The sequence below is a fragment of the Myripristis murdjan genome, chromosome 5 (genome assembly GCF_902150065.1).
Source record: "Myripristis murdjan chromosome 5, fMyrMur1.1, whole genome shotgun sequence".
NCBI lineage: Eukaryota > Metazoa > Chordata > Actinopteri > Holocentriformes > Holocentridae > Myripristis > Myripristis murdjan.
Genome location: NC_043984.1, coordinates 2,803,002 through 2,822,537, shown reverse-complemented (window position 1 = coordinate 2,822,537; position 19,536 = coordinate 2,803,002). Strand labels below are relative to the sequence as shown.

At 38.9% G+C, this 19,536-nt stretch overlaps 1 protein-coding gene across 1 annotated transcript; it reads left to right on the top strand.

Moving 5' to 3' along the window:
• Window positions 1–2,369: 2,369 nt before the first annotated feature.
• On the top strand, window positions 2,370–9,739 carry igfn1.3 (immunoglobulin like and fibronectin type III domain containing 1, tandem duplicate 3). Its single transcript, XM_030051502.1, has 24 exons — window positions 2,370–2,421; window positions 2,593–2,715; window positions 2,806–2,945; window positions 3,086–3,185; window positions 3,285–3,326; window positions 3,410–3,455; window positions 3,594–3,780; window positions 3,935–4,048; window positions 4,218–4,380; window positions 4,471–4,743; window positions 4,843–5,024; window positions 5,262–5,307; window positions 5,399–5,523; window positions 5,645–5,786; window positions 5,912–6,205; window positions 6,335–6,631; window positions 6,752–6,931; window positions 7,090–7,218; window positions 7,317–7,625; window positions 7,726–7,811; window positions 8,046–8,238; window positions 8,563–8,859; window positions 9,276–9,602; window positions 9,701–9,739. Exons 1-24 carry the CDS (start codon window positions 2,370–2,372, stop codon window positions 9,703–9,705), a joined length of 3,852 nt encoding a protein of 1,283 aa, XP_029907362.1. The 3' UTR covers window positions 9,706–9,739.
• The last annotated feature ends 9,797 nt before the right edge of the window (window positions 9,740–19,536 follow it).

Sequence of the window (19,536 nt, the reverse complement as noted above, 5' to 3'; positions counted from 1 at the left end):
CAGGGTACAGTTAGACTAAGCTTTGATGATGCTGCATGGTCATAAAAATGTCAAACCACTATAAAAGAAAAAATGTTGAAGAAGTAACAGTACATGCATTGCCACTAGACGGAGCTGAGAGACTGGAGGACAGAGGCCGGACATCTTATTCATAAATCAGTCATGGTGATCAGTTTCTTGGCACAGCTATTTTTTGTCCCAGACAAATATAGTAGCAGAAATGCTAAAAATGTGGAAGTAGCTCACCAACTGGTGACATGTTAAACTTGCACTTCAACTAAAAATGATTTATTTTAATAAAGGTGTAACATAGATAATCCACAAATCAAATTTTCACAAAGTGTGATGAGACTAAAGTCATGAGATTACAGGAACTGGTGGGGATTCCAATAGCACCAGCGAGGACGGAGATGCTAAGCAGCAATATCTCTTTTAGATCATAGTTTTTTTTTCCTCTTTCATCTATAGTATCAAATAAAAACAATAATTCATCTTGCTGCAAAAAGTGTCAATCTTAGCAAATCATTTAGTCACATATTCATGCTTAAATTGTGTTTTTCCAAAAAGAAGTGGAAAAAAATATGCAAGCAGTATGAGATGATCCCACTTTTTTCCACATGCATAAAGCCTGCGCTACCTGAAAATAACTTAAAATTCTTATCCAGTATTTTGTAAATTGAGCACTTGCCATATTTCCATTGTTTATAGATAGACAGATAGATAGACAGACAGACAGACAGCTAGACAGCTAGACAGACAGATAGATAGATAGATAGATAGATAGATAGATAGATAGGAAGAATAAGGCAGACCAGCCCACTGATATCAAAAAAATGAAACTTGATTCAAGAAAATTCTGCAAACAAGTTGATAAGCATCAGAAACAAGAGGGATACTCTCATCCCACTGGCATTTCTTTCCTTGTTTGAGACAAGATTTTCACATTGAATATGAGACTAAATGACTAGTTAAGATTGAGAGGTTATGCGGTATACATACAACTCAGCTGCTTATGAGTAATCAGGACAGGTCCATTTGCAGTCAGCCATTTGCGTCACTTTCTGGCTCATGATAGATAGTTTTATGAGGTATGTGACCTATTGCACACAAAATTAGGCAGGTCAGTGGCAGGAACTAACACAGGGCATGCTAAGTATTTTGTCATCACAGAAATTCTTTCATTTACAATCCAGATTGAATTACTCAGGGAGTGCCGCACCACTGGCCGATCATTAAAAAAGACTGGCAATCACTGCTGGCTAGAGCATTAATATGCCTTTAGTTTTGCTTTGAAGATTATCCAAATTACTACCCTATAAATGTTTCTTTGTTTCTTTCTTTGTTTCTTTCTTTTATAGTTAAGAGTAACTGTAACTTTCATCAAAATAACAGATTTATTTTAACAATAGAATGCAAAGTGCTCACTTTCTTTTACACCAAAACCTGCTTTACAAAATAGAAAAGATGTATGCCGTAATATTTAGCCAACTACTTCAAACTGCAGGACCAGGACCTGTCCTGTTATATCATTTCTCTCACACCAACAACTGGGTTTACTCAAAATGTGTCAACGTCTCATACCAAAGACAGGCATGCTACCTAAATCCATCTGTGAAAGCAAAGCTATGAGTAAGTGATACCCATTGCTGATTCAGGCTGTCTGGAAGAGATTAACAGCATGTCAGACAGATGAGGATTCTCTTAGTTTCAAACAGCGGTCAAGTCCTGCCCATAGCGTCACCTGACTTACTAAGTCCAGCATATTTTGGCATCAGTATGCCAGTAATGAACTTGTTTCCATGTTAGGAGATGAGATTTCAAATGCAAACTTTTTTGAAATGCAGCAAATCTCAAAATGACAACCACATATGGGCAATATCAAATCAAATATCACAATATTTTTGACTGAATATCTTGATATTGAGACAATATTGTAGGGAGGACTGGTGGTGCTTCCAGAAAGCATTTACACAACAGATTTTTGATAAGCAAACATTAGTAATGTGGATATGATGCCCAAGAAGCTAGGGGCAAATAACAAAGCAGCTACAACAGTCTAATAAGTTAAGAAAATTCCAATCCTCCTGTGTAACGCAACCTTTAAAATCACGAAAAAAACAACACTCATGTCATATGACAATATCACAATATCTAAAATGCCAGATGATATTTACTCTTAAATAACAATATTGATATAATATCAATTTATTTCCCAGCCCTATTCTGAAGTCTATGTTTCATGTTGTACTTTATTACAAAGGACTTTCATACGAACTGAAGGTTTGTGGTTTATGTTATGTTAAGAGTTTTACTCTTAAAGTTTCACATTGTGATATTCTTTAATTAACAGAGGAGCAGTCTTGGTCAAGATGTTTAAGATACGCAAAGCTAAGGATGAGGAGCCAACAGCTCCAGGGCAGGGTAAGTAAAGAAGAGAATATCATTTTGAAATAACAGCATTAATTATAAATTACTGTCGAAGACACATCATTGAAACACATCACACTCTTAACATAAAGTTGTATTTACTCTGTTGCATTTAATGAATGAAGTTATTCACACATGAATGTAATTTATCTCACTTCATGACAGTACGAATCAAAAAGAGGTCAAGGGTGCCCGGGGTTATGATTACCCAGTTTGTGGAAGAATTACCTGAAGGAATGACCACCCCAGATTTCACTCGCAAACCCATTGCTCTCACTATTCAAGAAGGTATGGTAAAATACACATGATAATGTCTTTATTAAAATGATGCTGAAATGTGTCTAAAGCAATGGCTTGTTCTTGTTTTCCTCTCTATAGGAAAAGTGGCTATTTTCAGAGCAATAGTCTGTGGAAATCCAAAACCAACTGTGACGTGGGTGAGAAATAATGGAGAGCTTGATGATCCAGAAAGATACAAAATGACCTTTGATACAAGTTCTGGTGAATACCAACTGCAGGTGAGATCACTGAACTTTGTGAAAAAGAATGTTCTTTCAATAACTAAGGTTCAAAATAAAAATGATCAATCAATAAAATCAGACAAATCAGAATAATGAGCAATCGTCCAAAATATAATCATTTTAGTCTGTTTTCATAGATGCCAGATGTATGTGTGGATCAGGCAGACACTTACAAATGCTTTGCAAGCAACGAATATGGAAAAGCTGTTGTCACTGCTACCCTCAATGTTATTGAAGGTGAGGAAATGTATTATTTTTAATTCATCATGTATTGTAACTGATTATTACCATGCAGTACTACTCACTTCTTTTATCCCTTTTTTTGCCCCAATTTAGTTGGTTACAAAAAGAGCAGGGCCATGCAACAATCACGAACAGGTACACAATCTACATTTGACTTCTAACAATGCCATGTGAGTCAGTGACTGAAAATTATAACCATGCAACTGGTTTCAATGCAGCTATCCGAGAGACACCTGAGGATTTCAAAAAGGCCTTAAAAAATAAGTAAGTAGAATGTTTTGTCATGTATCACTTGAGTCATTGTATTATTTCACTGAGGTTCCACCCCAGTAGAACAAAGATGGATAAAACATTTTTTTAACTCTCTCTCTCTCTCTCTTTTTTTTTTTTTTTTTTCGGAAGAATTGAACTTGACGCCAAAGAAGAAAACAAAGAAGGAGAAATTGATGAGAGGTTTTGGGAACTCTTGTTGAGTGCCGAGAAAAAAGATTATGAGAGCATCTGTGCCCAATTTGGAGTCACTGATTTCCGTTGGATGCTGAAGAAACTGAATGAGAAAAAGAAAGAAAGGGAAGAGGAGCAAGAAAAGGTATGCTTCAAATTCAGTCAATACGAGGACAACTAGCAGTGAGTTTAAATCTTATAACAGATTCAATAACATAATGTACGAAATGCAAACACTTCTTTTAGTGGACTGTATTTCGGTTGACTACCTTTAAAATTTCTGATTCCAATCACTGCAGGTTGTTGAAAGACTGTGCAACCTAAAGCCTATTGAACTCAAACCCAGTGGGGCTGCGGAGTTTGAACTGGAAATGTCACTCAAAGACCCTACCAGCAAAGTCTTCCTGTACAAGGTGAACATCATTTTAAATTTTCTTTCTCACAATTTTTCTTTTCTTTTCTATCAATTGAGGAGCATTTAAAGTTATGGCAAAAATTCTGTTAAAGATATCCATCTCGGTCTCTCTCTCACAAACACGCACAGTCCATATTAAGTACACCATATTTAATATTTTTGGACAGGATGGAGTTATGATTCCTTTTAGTCCCGACACAGAGGTAAAACATGGACTGAAGCAAGTGGGCAAGAAATTTGTGTTTAGCATCAATGGTGTCAACCCTGAGGACGCTGGCTTATACCAAGTCGAAGTTGATGGAGTTAAGATCTTCTCAACTGACTTCAAAAGTAAGATTATTCACTTCATTGTACTCTGATGTTTACACATCTCCACAGTGGCGAATACAGTGATTGAAATGAATTCTATCTCTCATCTAGTTCCCAATGTGGACTTCTTGGTCAAGATTCAAGAGGTGAAGGCACTGGAAAGAGAGGACGCTGTCTTTGAGTGTGTCCTCTCACATCCCATGACAAAGATTACATGGACAGGAAAGAATCTCACACTAGAACAAGGAGACAAGTATGACATCACTGTGTCAGAGGACATGTTGATTCATAGATTGGTGGTCAAGGACTGCCTGCAACTGGACAAAGGAATTTATGCAGCTTCGGCTGGATTTAAATCCTGCAGTGCCTGGCTTGTGGTTGAAGGTATAGCTTACATATTTTAAACTGCATCTTTTTTAAGCAAAGCACAATTTAAAAAAAAAAATGTGTAACTTTACAGCAATGCTGTATTTTTTTTACTAGCTGACGATGATCCAAACATGCGTGGGAAAAAGAAAGCTCGCAGAACAACTCAAGCAGGTGGTGGTGGAGCAGATCTGTTGAAGATTGCTCAGGAGCAACAGGCTAAGTTACAAAAGGAGAGAGATGAGTTAGTTGCAAAGGTCAGGGCAGAGGCAGAAGCAGCAGCGGCTGCTGCTGCAGAAGCAGCTGAGGCTGCAGCGGCTGAAGCAGCAGCAGCTGCGGCAGAAGCACCAGCTAAAGCAGAAAGAACTGTCAAAGCTAGTACAAAGAAAACTAGTACAAAGAAAACTCCTACAGAAGATGGGTCTGAACCAACTGAGCAAACTGAAGAATCACCAGAACCAGCACCCGAAGGTGAGCAAGCAGAAGAGAAAAAGGGTGAAGAGGCAGAGGAAGAGGAGGCTCCTGTTCAAGAAAAGAGAAAAAGAGTGCGAACAGGCCCTCTAGTCCCTGATACAGTTATTGGTGAGATGCATCATTCCATAATAATTAAACGATGAGTACTGCTGCTCAGATATTCCTGTTACCACCAAACAAAAACATGGTTTGTCTTTAGACCCAGGAGTATACTTCACCAGTGGACTGTCAGATGTAAGTGCTATCATTGGTACTGACGCAGAGCTTGTCTGCAAGCTAAGCAGTGAGGATTGTGATGGAGTCTGGTACAAAGATGGTAAAGAGGTAAGGGAGATAATTTGCTGCTAGAATAAAGTAACTGATGTTATCTTATACCTTCAAAGAATTACTGTGTGTGCGTGTGTGTGTGTGTGTGTGTGTGTGTGTGTGTGTGTGTGTGTTGCAGATAACAGCATCAGATAATATCTGTCTTGTCAAAGAAGGGGCTTATCACAAACTAATTGTCAAAAACTGCAAAGAAGAAGATGCTGGAAAGTACAGATTTGAAGCTGATGGACGTAAAACTGAGGCGGTGCTAAATGTTGAAGGTAATGAAATTGAAATGGAGTTATGCACATACACTTGAGCAAAGTAGAATCGCAGCCACTGTTAAAGTGTAGAAACAAACTATCCTTTTGAGATATCAATCTGAAATAAGGTATGTTTTTTCCAGATCCACCCAGAATCAACACTGATGACCTGAGTGAGTTCTCAAAGCCGGTCACTATCAAAACTGGCCAAAATGCTACTTTCAAGTTGTCCTTTGTGGGCCGGGAACCACTGAAGATCCAGTGGTATAATGAGGGCGAGGAGCAGCTGGAGGATACTAATGTCAAGATTGAAAAGTCTTCCACACACAGCCGCCTCCTGCTAACCAAGTGTCAGCGCAAAACCTCAGGAGAAATAAAGATTAAGATTAAAAATGAATGTGGAACAACTGAAGCAATCACCCAGCTGATTGTGCTGGGTTAGTAAAATGATTTGCACACAGCATGTTATACATTCCATTGTATATACAGCAAATGCATCATAAGTACTTAGCACTCTGTTACTGCATCCACCATACCAGTTGCTCTATCTCTTTGTCTGACGACAGATAAACCAACACCACCCCAAGGCCCTGTGGAAATTATTGAAAGTTCAGCAAGTTGCATTGATTTCAAATGGAGGCCTCCGAAAGACAACGGTGGTTGCCCTATTACCAACTACATTATGGAACGACAGCAAATTGGCCGAAACAGTTGGAAGAAACTGGGGCAAATTGGTCCAGAGCCTAAATACAGAGACACTGATGTGGATCATGGCAGGAAGTACTGTTACCACATCAGAGCTGAAACTGACCAAGGCATCAGTGAAATGATGGAGACAGATGATATTCAGGCAGGGACAAAGGGTGAGCCTTCTCGCAAGTTCACTTTTTTAATGACTCACAGCATCTCTGATAGTAAACTACATAATTTTTTTTTTTTTTGTTTCATTCATTTTCATTCATTCATTTGTTTGCATTCTTTAGCATATCCTGGACCCCCATCTGCCCCAAAAATTATTAGTGCCTTCAAAGACTGCATCAATCTTGCTTGGTCTCCTCCTTCTAACACTGGAGGAACCAACATTTTGGGATACAACCTGGAGAAACGGAAGAATGGAAGCAACCTGTGGGGCCCTGTTAACCCACCTGATGAGCCTATTAGGGGTATGACCATTTCTCGATTATTGATTCATTCTAAGCTCAACATGTTTATCTACTTGTTAGAAGTTGGATTTGAAATGCAGACCTCTGACATGTTATTTCTTTCATAAATTACAGACGTGCCAAAAATACTTAACTAAACCATTTCATGTCTTCTTCAGACAAGAAATATGCAGTGAAAGATGTTGTTGAGGGGATTGAGTACGAGTTCCGGGTGGCAGCTATCAACATCTCCGGTGCTGGAGAGCCAAGTCCACCTTCCGAATTTGTATTCGCAAGAGATCCAAAGAGTGAGTTCTGAGTCAAAAACAGATATTGTAGATATTGCATTTACGATCATTGCAGTGTTACAGCCAGCGTGAGCTAAATGCTTTGTTTACAATTTCAGAGCCACCGGGTAAAGTTATTGACCTGAGGGTGACAGACTCCACCTATTCCACTTTATCGCTGCAATGGACCAAACCCAAGGAGGAAGAAGGGGTCCAAGATGAGGCCAAGGGATACATTGTGGAGCTCAGACCAGCAGAAAATCCAGAGTGGGGTCGCTGTACCTCTAATGCTATCATTATGACCTCCTATACAATTATGGGTCTAAAGTCTATGGCCATGTACTGGGTAAGAGTAGTTGCCACCAATGAGGGTGGAGATGGTGAGCCTCAAGAACTGGACAACTACATCATTGCCATGCCTCCTCCAGGTGAGTCATAAGAAACTGTCAAATCTCACAGTTATCAAGATATATGTTGCCATAAAATACTCAACATTTGTCATTGTTACACATTTTCACATTGTCACAGTGAGACCTAGATTCACCGACCGCAAAATGAAGAGTTTCATGGTAGTGAGAGCGGGGAACTCTGCAAGAGTCAACATCAACTTTGAGGTTGAGTGTTAATAATCTTCTACAAACATAGGGATGTAAAAAATACCTCATCCTGTTTTTAATAGAAAAGGCAAATTTCACACCTCTCTGTATTTCTATGTATGTATATTATTAGCGCATGAGAATGTAGTGACATAAAGAGAGAAAGAGAGAGAAACAAAGAAACAAAGAGAAACATTCTCTACACAAAGTATAACCCCAGATCTTACACCTTCTATCTGTTGTTGTTGGCAGGCCTCTCCTATACCAAAAATTACATGGCTCAAGGATAGCATGCCCGTATCCAAGAACGTGACAGTGAGCAATTCAGACATATCGTCTCAGCTCATCATCCCCTCTGCAGAGCGCACTGACACAGGGATCTACACAATCATTGTTAAGAACCTTGTCGGTCAGGAGACCTTCAGCGTTGAGATACGAGTCACAGGTACAGTGAAAGCAAATGAATTCTGTCTTTGAGATTACTTCCTTTGGAGAGATTTCATGTTCCTCCCAAGTGTAAAATAAAAAAGAAGTCAGTAAAGGAAAGAATACCAGCATATAGAATCTTGTTCTCAGTAAGTTTAACTTGTGCAGAAAGTCGGACTTTGCCAGTTTATACATTCTTTGGATTGAGGCTGCACAAGTAAAGCTTAGAGGGAGTCAGATTCAGTGTGCAGGTATTCCTTCTTTTCTGGCATTAATTTAAAACTTGAAACTTAAAAAATTAAAAAATAATTCCTCTTGTGGAATGTCTCCTACCTGGTTGTAGATGATCCCAAGCCTCCAGGCCCTGTAGACCTGGAAGAAAATGTGTCTGGAACAGTGACGATTTCGTGGATGCCCTCTCCAGATGAGAAGAGAGATGACAGACTGCACTACATGATCACCAAGCGAGACTCTGTTAAACGCACTTGGCAAATTGTGGCTGACCGTCTCTTCAATAACAAATTTACTGCCATAAATATCATGCCAGGCAGACAGTATCACTTCAGAGTCTATGCCAAAAATGACATGGGGGTTTCCAAACCCTCTGAGTCAGCAACCTGGGAAGTGGAGAGGAAGAAAGGCACGTTGAAGTAGACCGATCCAGATATAGTAATTTATTGTCACATCAAGCAAAGTGTCTATTTACGTCTTAAGTAAAGTACAGAAATCAGACCTGTGCAAAAAGTGCAAAAAGGTTCCAAATTCAACAAACAAAAAATTAAAAGGTGCCGTGGACACATAAAGAATATGTATTGGCTGGATGGGATGAGTAAGAGAACACAATAACTTCAATTGGCACACAGGTTGAGCATTTGACAGACAATGAGACAGTTGGGAAGATAAGACCTTGAAAGGCAAGAGGGATACTGGCAAGTTTTTTACAATAATGCTGTGTATTATGATATTCATAATGAAGACAGCAGAAAGCTTTTCAAATGTATTTTTCATTAGGTATCATGCAGGTTTTAACTTTTATTTCCTTTTTTCCCTTTCCAGAAAAATTCAGTTTGACCTTACCCGAGTCCAAAGGTTGCAGCTTTGAGACACCACCAGCATTCTCCGTTCCACTAAGAATGCACACCAGCCCAGAAACCTATGAGTGCTACATGAGTTGTGCTGTGACAGGAAACCCCAGACCCCATGTTACCTGGTACCGAAATAACATCAGTCTCAATACCAACACCAACTACTACATCACTAATACCTGTGGGGTGTGCTCCATGGTGATACTCAGGGTTGGGTCCAAGGACAATGGGGACTACACTGTCACTGCAGAAAACCCCTTGGGCAGAGTGGAATGTTCAACTAAACTCACTGTTAAAGGTAAAAGCACCCGTACACAGTTGTACTGTGCACGGCTGGTACACATCACCGCACTGGTTATACGTTCAAACGTTTTTCTCTCCTTTTTCCTCTTTCAGATTAAGGTGATGCCATTATTCTTCCCCAAGACTTCCAAGACCTCAGATTTCAAGAATTCAAAATTCAAGAATAAGAGCAATGTAAAAGAGCTTTTCCAAGCTGAAGCTCGATGTCATTTGTGCTGGTTATATAAATTCTTGTATTTATGTTCAAAGAAATACAAATCTGAAGACAGATTGATGGACAAAATGGCAGACAGTATCGATAGATAAATAGATAGATAAATATGAAGGAGGAACAGACAGACAGACAGTCAGAGGGAAGGGAGGAAGGATAGAAGGAGGGATGGAAATAAAGAGGGAAAAAAGCCTAACAATCCTACTTGAACTTCCAGAAGCACCTAAAACCTAAGTGACAGATTCTAATTAAATGTTGTTGTATTTGTGATCAGATTGAACTTCCCTATTGGATGCCTAAGGCAATAAGGTTAATCTGAGATTCAAGATTGGTGATATGTCAATTTTGCATCAAGACATGTTTATTGATTTGTTTGTTTGTTTGCTTGCTTGAGATGTGATGAGTGGGACTGGAAATTACCCAATTTTAGCAAGGTTACTTCTTGATGGACAATTCTTAACAATATAACCTTTGTTCAGACTGGTGTTTACTGTGTGTGTCATTTATCATCATACTAGACTAAATAAATGTGTGTAAATAAATCCTGTATTTATTACACTGTTAGTTCACTGTGAGAAATGTTGTGAAACTTTTGTCTTCAAAGATGTCAGTTAACTGAGGGAGGCAGGGGCTACCTTTTGTCCCATATTTGTTAATGGACACATACACCCTTATCTCTTCACTACAAACAGAATAAACCACCAAGGCCCAAAGCACTACAACATTTTTTTTATTATATAACTTTACTGTTTCTAGGTCCTAAGACATCATCAAATGTCAAGTCTTTTACATCAAATTCAGTAAATCAAGTTGTAACATATGTCACATTTTCAGCTAACAGTACATGAGCATTATTTCGATTTACCACAAAGCTCTGCTCATGTCTGCTCTTAAGTGTCCGTCATGCCTGACGGGGCCCACTGTAATTTTACACGTGCTGCTTTTGTTTTGCCAACTGTCACAAGGCTTCACATTTCTCTTTTACTGTGAGCATGTGGTTGTGTGCTTTCAAAGTATATTGTGAGTCAATTATGGAAAGTCATAAATGATAAAAATTCACGCGCATGACAGTGTACCCTTGCACACATTTGTCCATCATCCCACTTAAAGTTCCAGGACATACTAATATTACCAGTAGCCAAATATGTTTTCCCTGCAATTTTTTTTACTGGGACATTAATGAACCAGGTTTTGACATTTAAAAGCCAATAAATCAGACATTTGCTTTCCCTTTCACATGCCTCTTTTGTAAGAGCAAAGTGGTGATCTACAACAAAGGGGTATTACATATACAGGCTATAGTGTTAGTGTTTGATAGAAACACTTTTTCCTCTATTTGGTAAAAGCAAAAAATAAATGACATCTACACTGTAGGTGTTTTTTTTCCAATTTACATAAAAAACTTACAAACAGATCAGGATATCTTTGCCTATGTACACTGAATGGTGTCGGGTTGTATAAAGTCAAGTTGTTCAGCATTGTTTGGCATGGTAACATTCATAGCTCCTGACTTTGGTGACCCTTGTAATAAATGCCTTCAAGAACATCAAGCCTCTCGTATCAGCTTCCCATGCCTGAGAACAGTCGTAGCTCCTGTGCCAAGGCTCAGTTTTTATTACAAGGCCTGAAATATCCGCAGCACACAATCAATCGTGCTCAAACTGAGCATAGCTCTGCCATTGCTAAGACAACAATAACTATATGCCATGGTTTAAAGTTTCAGCATACCATAGGCCTGAGGAAGAAATCTTTATGACAAGAAGAAAAATAAATATGCTAGTTTTTGAATGCATTGATACAGATGGCTTTCCAATTAGTGATTCTAAATGTTGATTGTTCTGTGACAAGCGTTTGGAGTTGAAAACTGTTCACTGGAGGGCTCACTGTCCACTCATAAAGTTGACAACAGAACTAGCCAAAATTGTTAAATTAGTTTTGTTGTTTACAGAAATACTGGCATAGTGCTGATTTTGAATTAAATCAACTGATGTGATTACAGCAATTTTCAATGATATGTTAATCTTGTTATCTGTGCATTCTAAATTGATAAAATTGAAAAAATACATAAGGTTGTCATTATGCAGTAAAATCTACATAAAATGGGACAGGTGGGCGGCCAGCTCCTCTCAATGAAATAAGAATTCTGATGCTAAAAACATCCAGAGAACATACCAGAGAAAGATGAACAAATTTCTTACCTTTTTCCTTGCTGGTGAAAGGCTAATTCAGACAGGATGAATGGAAACACAAGAGATGCCCTTTCAGTGCTTGTGTGTGTGTGTTTTATTTCCTCACCTTGCTACTGTAGACAATATTAATGGCCTGATGCCACCCACCTCATCTTTAGACTGGCCTAGTATTATGACTAATGAAAGACATCAATTTATTTCTGGACAACTATTATTTCAGGCTTGCATTAAATAAGAATCACCTGACTGCATATGTGGCCACAGCAGCTGATAAAATCCACAATACATTACCATGAGGTTGTTAAACGCCAAATTAAATTCCAATGGACCTGCAACCTTTAGGTTTACAACATTAACCTTTCTGCCACCTGTACATACACATGACACAAGTAGCACCAACTTGTACTCAGGAAGTTATCCAGCCAGACACTCTATTTGAGGATGATGACACGAGGGCATCTTGCACAAGCAAAAGCAGAGACAAATTCAACTTGGTATTCTACGAGGTATTTAAAAACTCAATAGCCTTGTGTAAATATGATATTATGACTGCAAAATCATGTCAATAATGGGCATTGTTAACTATCGAGGCATATATTTTAGGTTTAAACATGTGTTTTAGGAACTTCTGTTCAGAGAAACCTATACTCAATTAGGATTAGAAAGCCAGTTCTTCATGAGCACCATAAAATACTACATATATGACAAGAGATCATTTTACCTAAACACTGAAGTCTCACCAAGATACAAGTCCATAAATGTGGTGAAGCATTTTTGGGTCACATGAAGTCAGATGCACTCTTGGGCCCTGCTCATAGATAGTGTTGGGCAGTATTATTGACTGTACATACACTACTCGTCAGTGAAAATAAAACAGTTACTGACAGCTAAAATAAATGCATTGTGGAAAAAAAAAAGATTTTTAACTTGAATTTTAACTGGTCACTGTTTTCTCAGTGCATTAATTCAGCTGCTGTTGTTTGTTTTTGAAATACTCACAATTTCTGAATAAAGATTCAAAGCGGTTTCAGCATAAGACTATTCCCATATATGGCTGGTGGTGTACATTGATTAAATATGACTTACATTTTGTTGTTAAGTCTAAAACAAAGCGTGGGCTCTCCACCATATGGTGCCCTGCGGGCTTGGTGCTTGGCAAGGGAATACAAGTAGAGGGAAAGTGGGGTACATTTTGACCTGAGGCTGATGCTAGAGGAAGGGTTATGAGGTCACTAAAGCGGACAAAGACCACCCTCTAAGTGGAATGTGCTTTCTAAATTTCATGGCAATATCAAATTTGACACTTTGGGCTAAGCGTGATATGCAGGAAAAGAAATGGGGTCACCAAAATCAACAGGAGCCTTCCTATGGGGAGAATCAATGTATTCACTAAATATCAGTACAATCTGCTAATTAGATTTGGTGATATCGGATATCCTCAGATATCCGATATCACTAAAAAGTAGCAAATATAATATTTTGGTCTGAGAGTGGCACTAAGGAAATGAGGTCACCAAAACTGTCGGGGTCGATCTGGTGAGGAGGAGGAGGAGCATCGACATGCCTAGCAAATTTCATGGCAGTACGGCGATATTGTGTAAAAGTAAAACTTGCCTCTGATGGTGGCGTTAAAGTATCTTGCCTTGGGTTTAAGGGTTGAATGGACAGAGATGTAAAGACCTACATGGCCGTCCTCAGGCTGTGCCTGCCAATTGAACTGGATTGGAGTTTTGTGCCACAGCAGGGTGTAGCAATACTGGTGACGCTAGTTACTATGGTCATAGGCAGAGACCCCCAGAAGATTATTCTGCAAGGCACTGTAGCCCCTTATATACTGGCTGAGGCCATAATTTTGAGTAGGCTCATCCTGATTGGCTGAGAATGTGCATGCAAAAATTTGTGTGCTACAATGAGCATATGACTGGTTAGAGGGCCCCACCTGCGATCATAGAACTGGAGTTGCCATATTTAACTATTGTTATCCAAAGTCATAATGTCACTTGTGAAAATTCCTATCATTAAACAGTGATAACATGTGATGTTATTGTAAGTCCTGAAGAATAATCAAATTACACTTTCTGAGCAAACATCCTAGGCGGATGACATTTCTTCAGTTTTATAATTGGGTAATGCAAGGATTACATTAACACAGTTGCGATCCCAGACCACTCATGGACACCCAATAAACACATGGTATTTTTAGATGGTGACAAGTGGAGTCATTAGGGTGTCTAAACTAAACATCAATATAATGTTTTTTGTTGTTCTGGAAGTATCATAAGAGTGTCAACACAAGCATACTTTGCTGTCACCACTGAATAGTGACTACAAAATGACAAATTCCTCTCGCTGTGCATTTGGTATTCAGTGCCCCTAGGTAAGTATGAATGTCTTAACATTCCAAACCTACAATGAAGCTGACAAAAAAACAACATCAGTTAAAATACATGAGCGATGTGAATACACAAAATATTCATGTCTTTAGGCGTCTGAGAGGAATACAGAAGTACACCTGAGTCCATGTTTTTCTCTGACAAGTCCTGCCTTGCCAAATGTATGAAGTGAAAATGACTTGGAAAAGATAGAATGTGAAGGGATCCAGAGTGGCTCTCTGAGGGTAAGGGTACAGTCACAGCTGGGAGCTGACACAATTATAATGTTATAATGCAAAGCTTATATAAGCATACATGTTCAGACAGGCACTTCATACCCACAGTCTGCCACCGACAGTTTACACAACAGTTGCTGGCTGTGCACTGATCCTCTATCCAATTTTTTTTTTTTTTTTTTGTATTATTCTTTTTTGTGACTCTTGGCTTTGGAAGAGTTACTCATGCTGACAGAGACTGATTGCAAAGTGCATAAAAATAAAATGTGAATTCTTGACTTGAGTGGCATTTGTTGTACAAATTTCGGTGCATTTAACATTAGGCTACATCTCCTGAAGGAGCTCATACATTTGTAAATGTGAACCTACAGCAAGTATTTGGTAGCTAACTCAATAATAAATTCAGAGCTATCCCTCGGGGATACTTGTACCCAAGCTTGGCTTTCCCTCCGCCCCATGCAGGGGGTTGTCGTTTAAGCCAAAAACAAAAAGTCAATTCCCTTGCTTGGCAGGCACCACGTCTGCGAACGTAGGAGCTTGTTGCAGAATCACTGGCATTCCTGGTAGGATTTATTAGCTTGTAGACCAAGGAGGCAACACTCGAGTATCAGACTGGGAAGCGGCACCACTCAAGAGGATCAGGGGAGGACTGGAGGTAAGTCTATTGCTCTTCTCCTCTAGCTGCACCAGGCTTAGTTAGAGATGTTAAGAATGGAGAGTTGGCTGCGGTCTTTATCACAATGCTTATCCTAAGGCCGATTCAGGCATAACATTCAGTCCATAGATAACACTGCTTTGCTGTAGCAAAGCTTGGAATGTGGTATTTGCCCATAAAAACAATTGAGCTGTCTTGTTTTAAAAGTGCTCTGACAAATAATTCCCTCTATTTTTTATTATTCAGACCACAGTAGAAAACTTCCCTAATATTATGGGCCTACTAAGATTTGATCTACTGGGGCTTATGCAGACTTTATTATGCATGTGTCAATGTATGTGTTGATGATGCTAGCATTATTTTTTTGATATTCATAATTAAGGATATATGCAGCTATAGATATGTGTGTAGTGGTCTACATGAGATATAGTGCTACTTGTGATAGTCTTGCTACTTCCTTTCTATCAGTTACTGTCTCTTATAAGGATACATACATTAATCATCAATTAATATTTACCACAACACTGCCTGATCCATCTTCATTTGTTCATTTATTTCTCCACTTGTAACCGCTATTGAAGTACATTCTCTGAACCGTGACGATGATAATCCGAATTTAGCAAACGCACCACCGTCAACAGCAGAACATGCACATTACTGCTGTCAAACCCCCAGGTAGTGACAAGCCCTCTGAACATGCCCCAAGTAGTGTCTTGCTTTTAATCATTTTTATGATGGGTTCAGTCACCGAGCACACTGTCCCGTGCTGTATTTCAGCACTGGTCACATACCCAGCTGGTGGCATTAACAGCAGCGTGTAGCACAAGCCATATGAACCCATAAAAAACGATCCGTGAGAAGCGCGTTCACTTAGTGCCATGTCAGAAGCCAAGTATAAGTAGCCAGGAGTGGAAAAGAGTACTAGAAGGCCCTACTCGAGCAAGCAAGTGCTGTTAACTTTCTGAAATTTTATCTGAGTTGAAGTAAAATTACTGGCGTAAATACCACCTCGAAAGTATTTAAAAGTAAAAAATAGTTAACTGAAAGTATGCTCACGCGCTCCATGAATGCCTCATGTGAATGCCTCCTTGAGCTTAGGCCACAAAATGCACTCTGTAAAAGACATGATTTAAAATTTTGTTAAGTACATTGCTTACCCAAAAAACTCAAGTAAAATTAAAATTAGTGATTTACTCAAAAAACATACAAAAAAGTGCAAATACACCCATGCTATAATCAATGGTTGGCTTCATCTTAAAATAATTTCCACTTTTGGGGATCAATAAAGTGTCTATCTGTGCATCTATCAATCTATCTGTCTATTGATCGATGGATGTAATTCTCACTACCTGGATTCATATACAGATCTAAACCATGCAGTGAAATGTCAAGCTGAAAACAGCAGTTTAGTTGCAGAGATGAATCACCAAACATAACTGAATGTTGATTACTATTCTTTATCTACAGTTCGGATATAATGATCATCAACAGCACAAATTTGCAAAATAATAAACGCCAGAATATGCTTTTCTTATGTTATTAAACTGGCTTCTTTGAGCATATTTTATGAAGATGTACACATCCTGCCTTGCAACAGTGACGTACAGGCATATCATGACATCTGTGATGGTGTGATCACAGTTTTACAGTATGTGGCATGTGACCTATCATATGACATTCCTGCTTGCTCATCTCCTACCAGCCTCGGTCCTTCAACAGCCCAGAATATCATGTGCCTATACTTGGTGATGCAGAGTTTGTTTTCGGATGTTGTTCATATTATTTTGACATCTATTGGGGAAAAAAAATATATACAAACATATCAAACATATCAGAAAAAAAGGTTCACTACACAAGCTCCATTTACTTTACCATTGCTCTAGAAATATGGTTTTCCACACTAAACAGGGATTGTAATGGCACAGATTGGAAATAATGTAGCAGACTGGAAATCAAATTTACATCAGATTTAGGATACCAAAGCGATAGCTTTGGAACAGCTTTGTGAAACATTTACCGGTGGTGATGAGTCTCACGTCAGCTTTCATTCACATACCTTGTCATTTGTACTGCAGATGTCCGACTGTTTTCCAATTTCTCAGTCCAGAATCTGACCAAGCCATCATGAAATTATGTTAGCTTTACTGAGCTGAATGAAGCTACTGTACAGTGCCTGAATTTAATGGAAGAGGTAATGTCACTTGCTGGTTGTCGGCAGGAAGCTAGCTCTTTTTTTCTTAAAACTCCTGGGCTGTGCAATATGTAAAAAGACATCCTGCCTTAGTAGGGAAATGACTTGACTCATGTTGAGTCTAGGATGTAAAGCAGTTATCAGCAGGGTTTAGCTTTAGGAGATGTCAAAAGAATTCAAAAGAATGAATGACTTCTCTTTGGTCTATAATGTTCACCTAAACAGTACATTACACACTACTTTATTCTTGAAAAGTTTCTTTAATTACTGCCTTAAATCTGGATTTAAATCAGTTTCTAAGATAAGATTAGATGAGATGAGACAAGACAGGACAGCTTTACTGTCTGTCACAGTGGAACAGAAAATTGATCAGGCTCAACAAATACTATAAATCATCACTTGCAAGATGCAAAGACTTTATTTTTACAGATTGACAAGCTTTGACAAGCTCAGTGTTCAGCAGCGGGGTTTGCTGGTTACAATCAATATCGGTGAGCACGATCAACCCTCGTTGAAAACCACATGCTGAAGAAGTAAGAGTAGAAACTGTAACGTGAGTAACACGGGAAATCTGGAGCCGAGCCAGAAAATATGTTCTAGCCCCAGGCAGTCCCTGGCCCGTGGTGTTCTCATAGCCGCTTTTACCGACTCAGATTCAAGCATTAGCCTGAACCTGAGTTGTGACTGAGATGCAGAACCTGGAGCTGTGCCACTGAGAATGACTTGGAAAGCATGCCAATTCATGCCATTTACCATGGCTAAATTCATCTGCAGTTTCAACTGTTTTCTCTGGCTATGAGGAGCACCTTTACAGGGCCACAGCATTAATTGATTGCCCTTGTCAATCAAGACAGAACCCAACATAAATTCTTAAATATTATGGTCTACCACTTCAAGGCAAGCTACAGGGCTGATATTAACTAGGCCAATGTGAACACAGCAATGTTGACTTAAAGCTAATCACACTTTTAATAGACTATTACAGTGGTAATGTTCATATTTGACAAATTAACAATACAAATACCAATTACCTCTTCTGTTGGCCTTGAATTCATTTTCATTATCTAAATGGATACCTGTTTAAGGTGAAGGGGAATCAAGTCAGGGTTAGCAGAAGGTTAAGGAAACAAACTGGCTAGCAGATTTGAGGAGGCTAGGTAAGATTCATAGTGTGAGTTAAGCAAACCTTACACACAAGGTTGTGATTGAACTCCTGTCCTTTGAGTTAACATGCAAATATTTAATTAACGTCCACATAGTCATATAACTGTCCAATATCGCCTACCAAAGACAGTTATTAATGTACATTTAATTGTCATTTTTCATTTTCATTCACATATTTATTTTTATTCCATTGTTTCAGAAATATTGCATCATCAGTGTCCTGACTAAATTTTTGTCCTCTTTATGTCCTTTCTTCAATTCTATCATGAGATAACTGCTGGCAGTGTTCCAACATTTTTCTTGTGCTTCCTTGATGCCCATTTCAAACCAAGATTTAGTGGAGGCATCAACAAGTGTAAACACAAAACAAACCACCATGTCATCTACACATTGCTAAAGGTGACATATTACCCACAATCCAGTGCTTGAGGCCAACTGATGAAAGAGATAGGCAGGCCACAGTGAAGGAAAAAACTCCAGGTGTAGAGTTTCTTATGGAAAGCAGCGAGGTGTCTCCAACAGTGGTGACAAATGTCATCACCGGATTCATTTCTAAACCCACGTCTTAAATAGCCTCTCAAAACCTGGACAGCCTATCCATCTTTTGAGCTGGAAACAGGTACGCAATGAAACTCCTATTAGCATTTACTTAGCATAGCCTGTACGATTGGCTTACAAAACAAATAATAACATTTCTGTAAATCCCTTTAAGCCCCTGCAACTCTGATTTCATTACAATTACAAGTCCCATCAGTCTATTTTTGTACAGCTGCATTCATCATTACCCAGACAGGTTTAGCAGCCCATCTGGGTAATGAGAGATTGCTATGTGCTCTTAGGGATCCCTGCTGTAAATGGAATTGACAGATCATTGAAAAGGCTGATATGAAAACATCATCGAATCACAAATC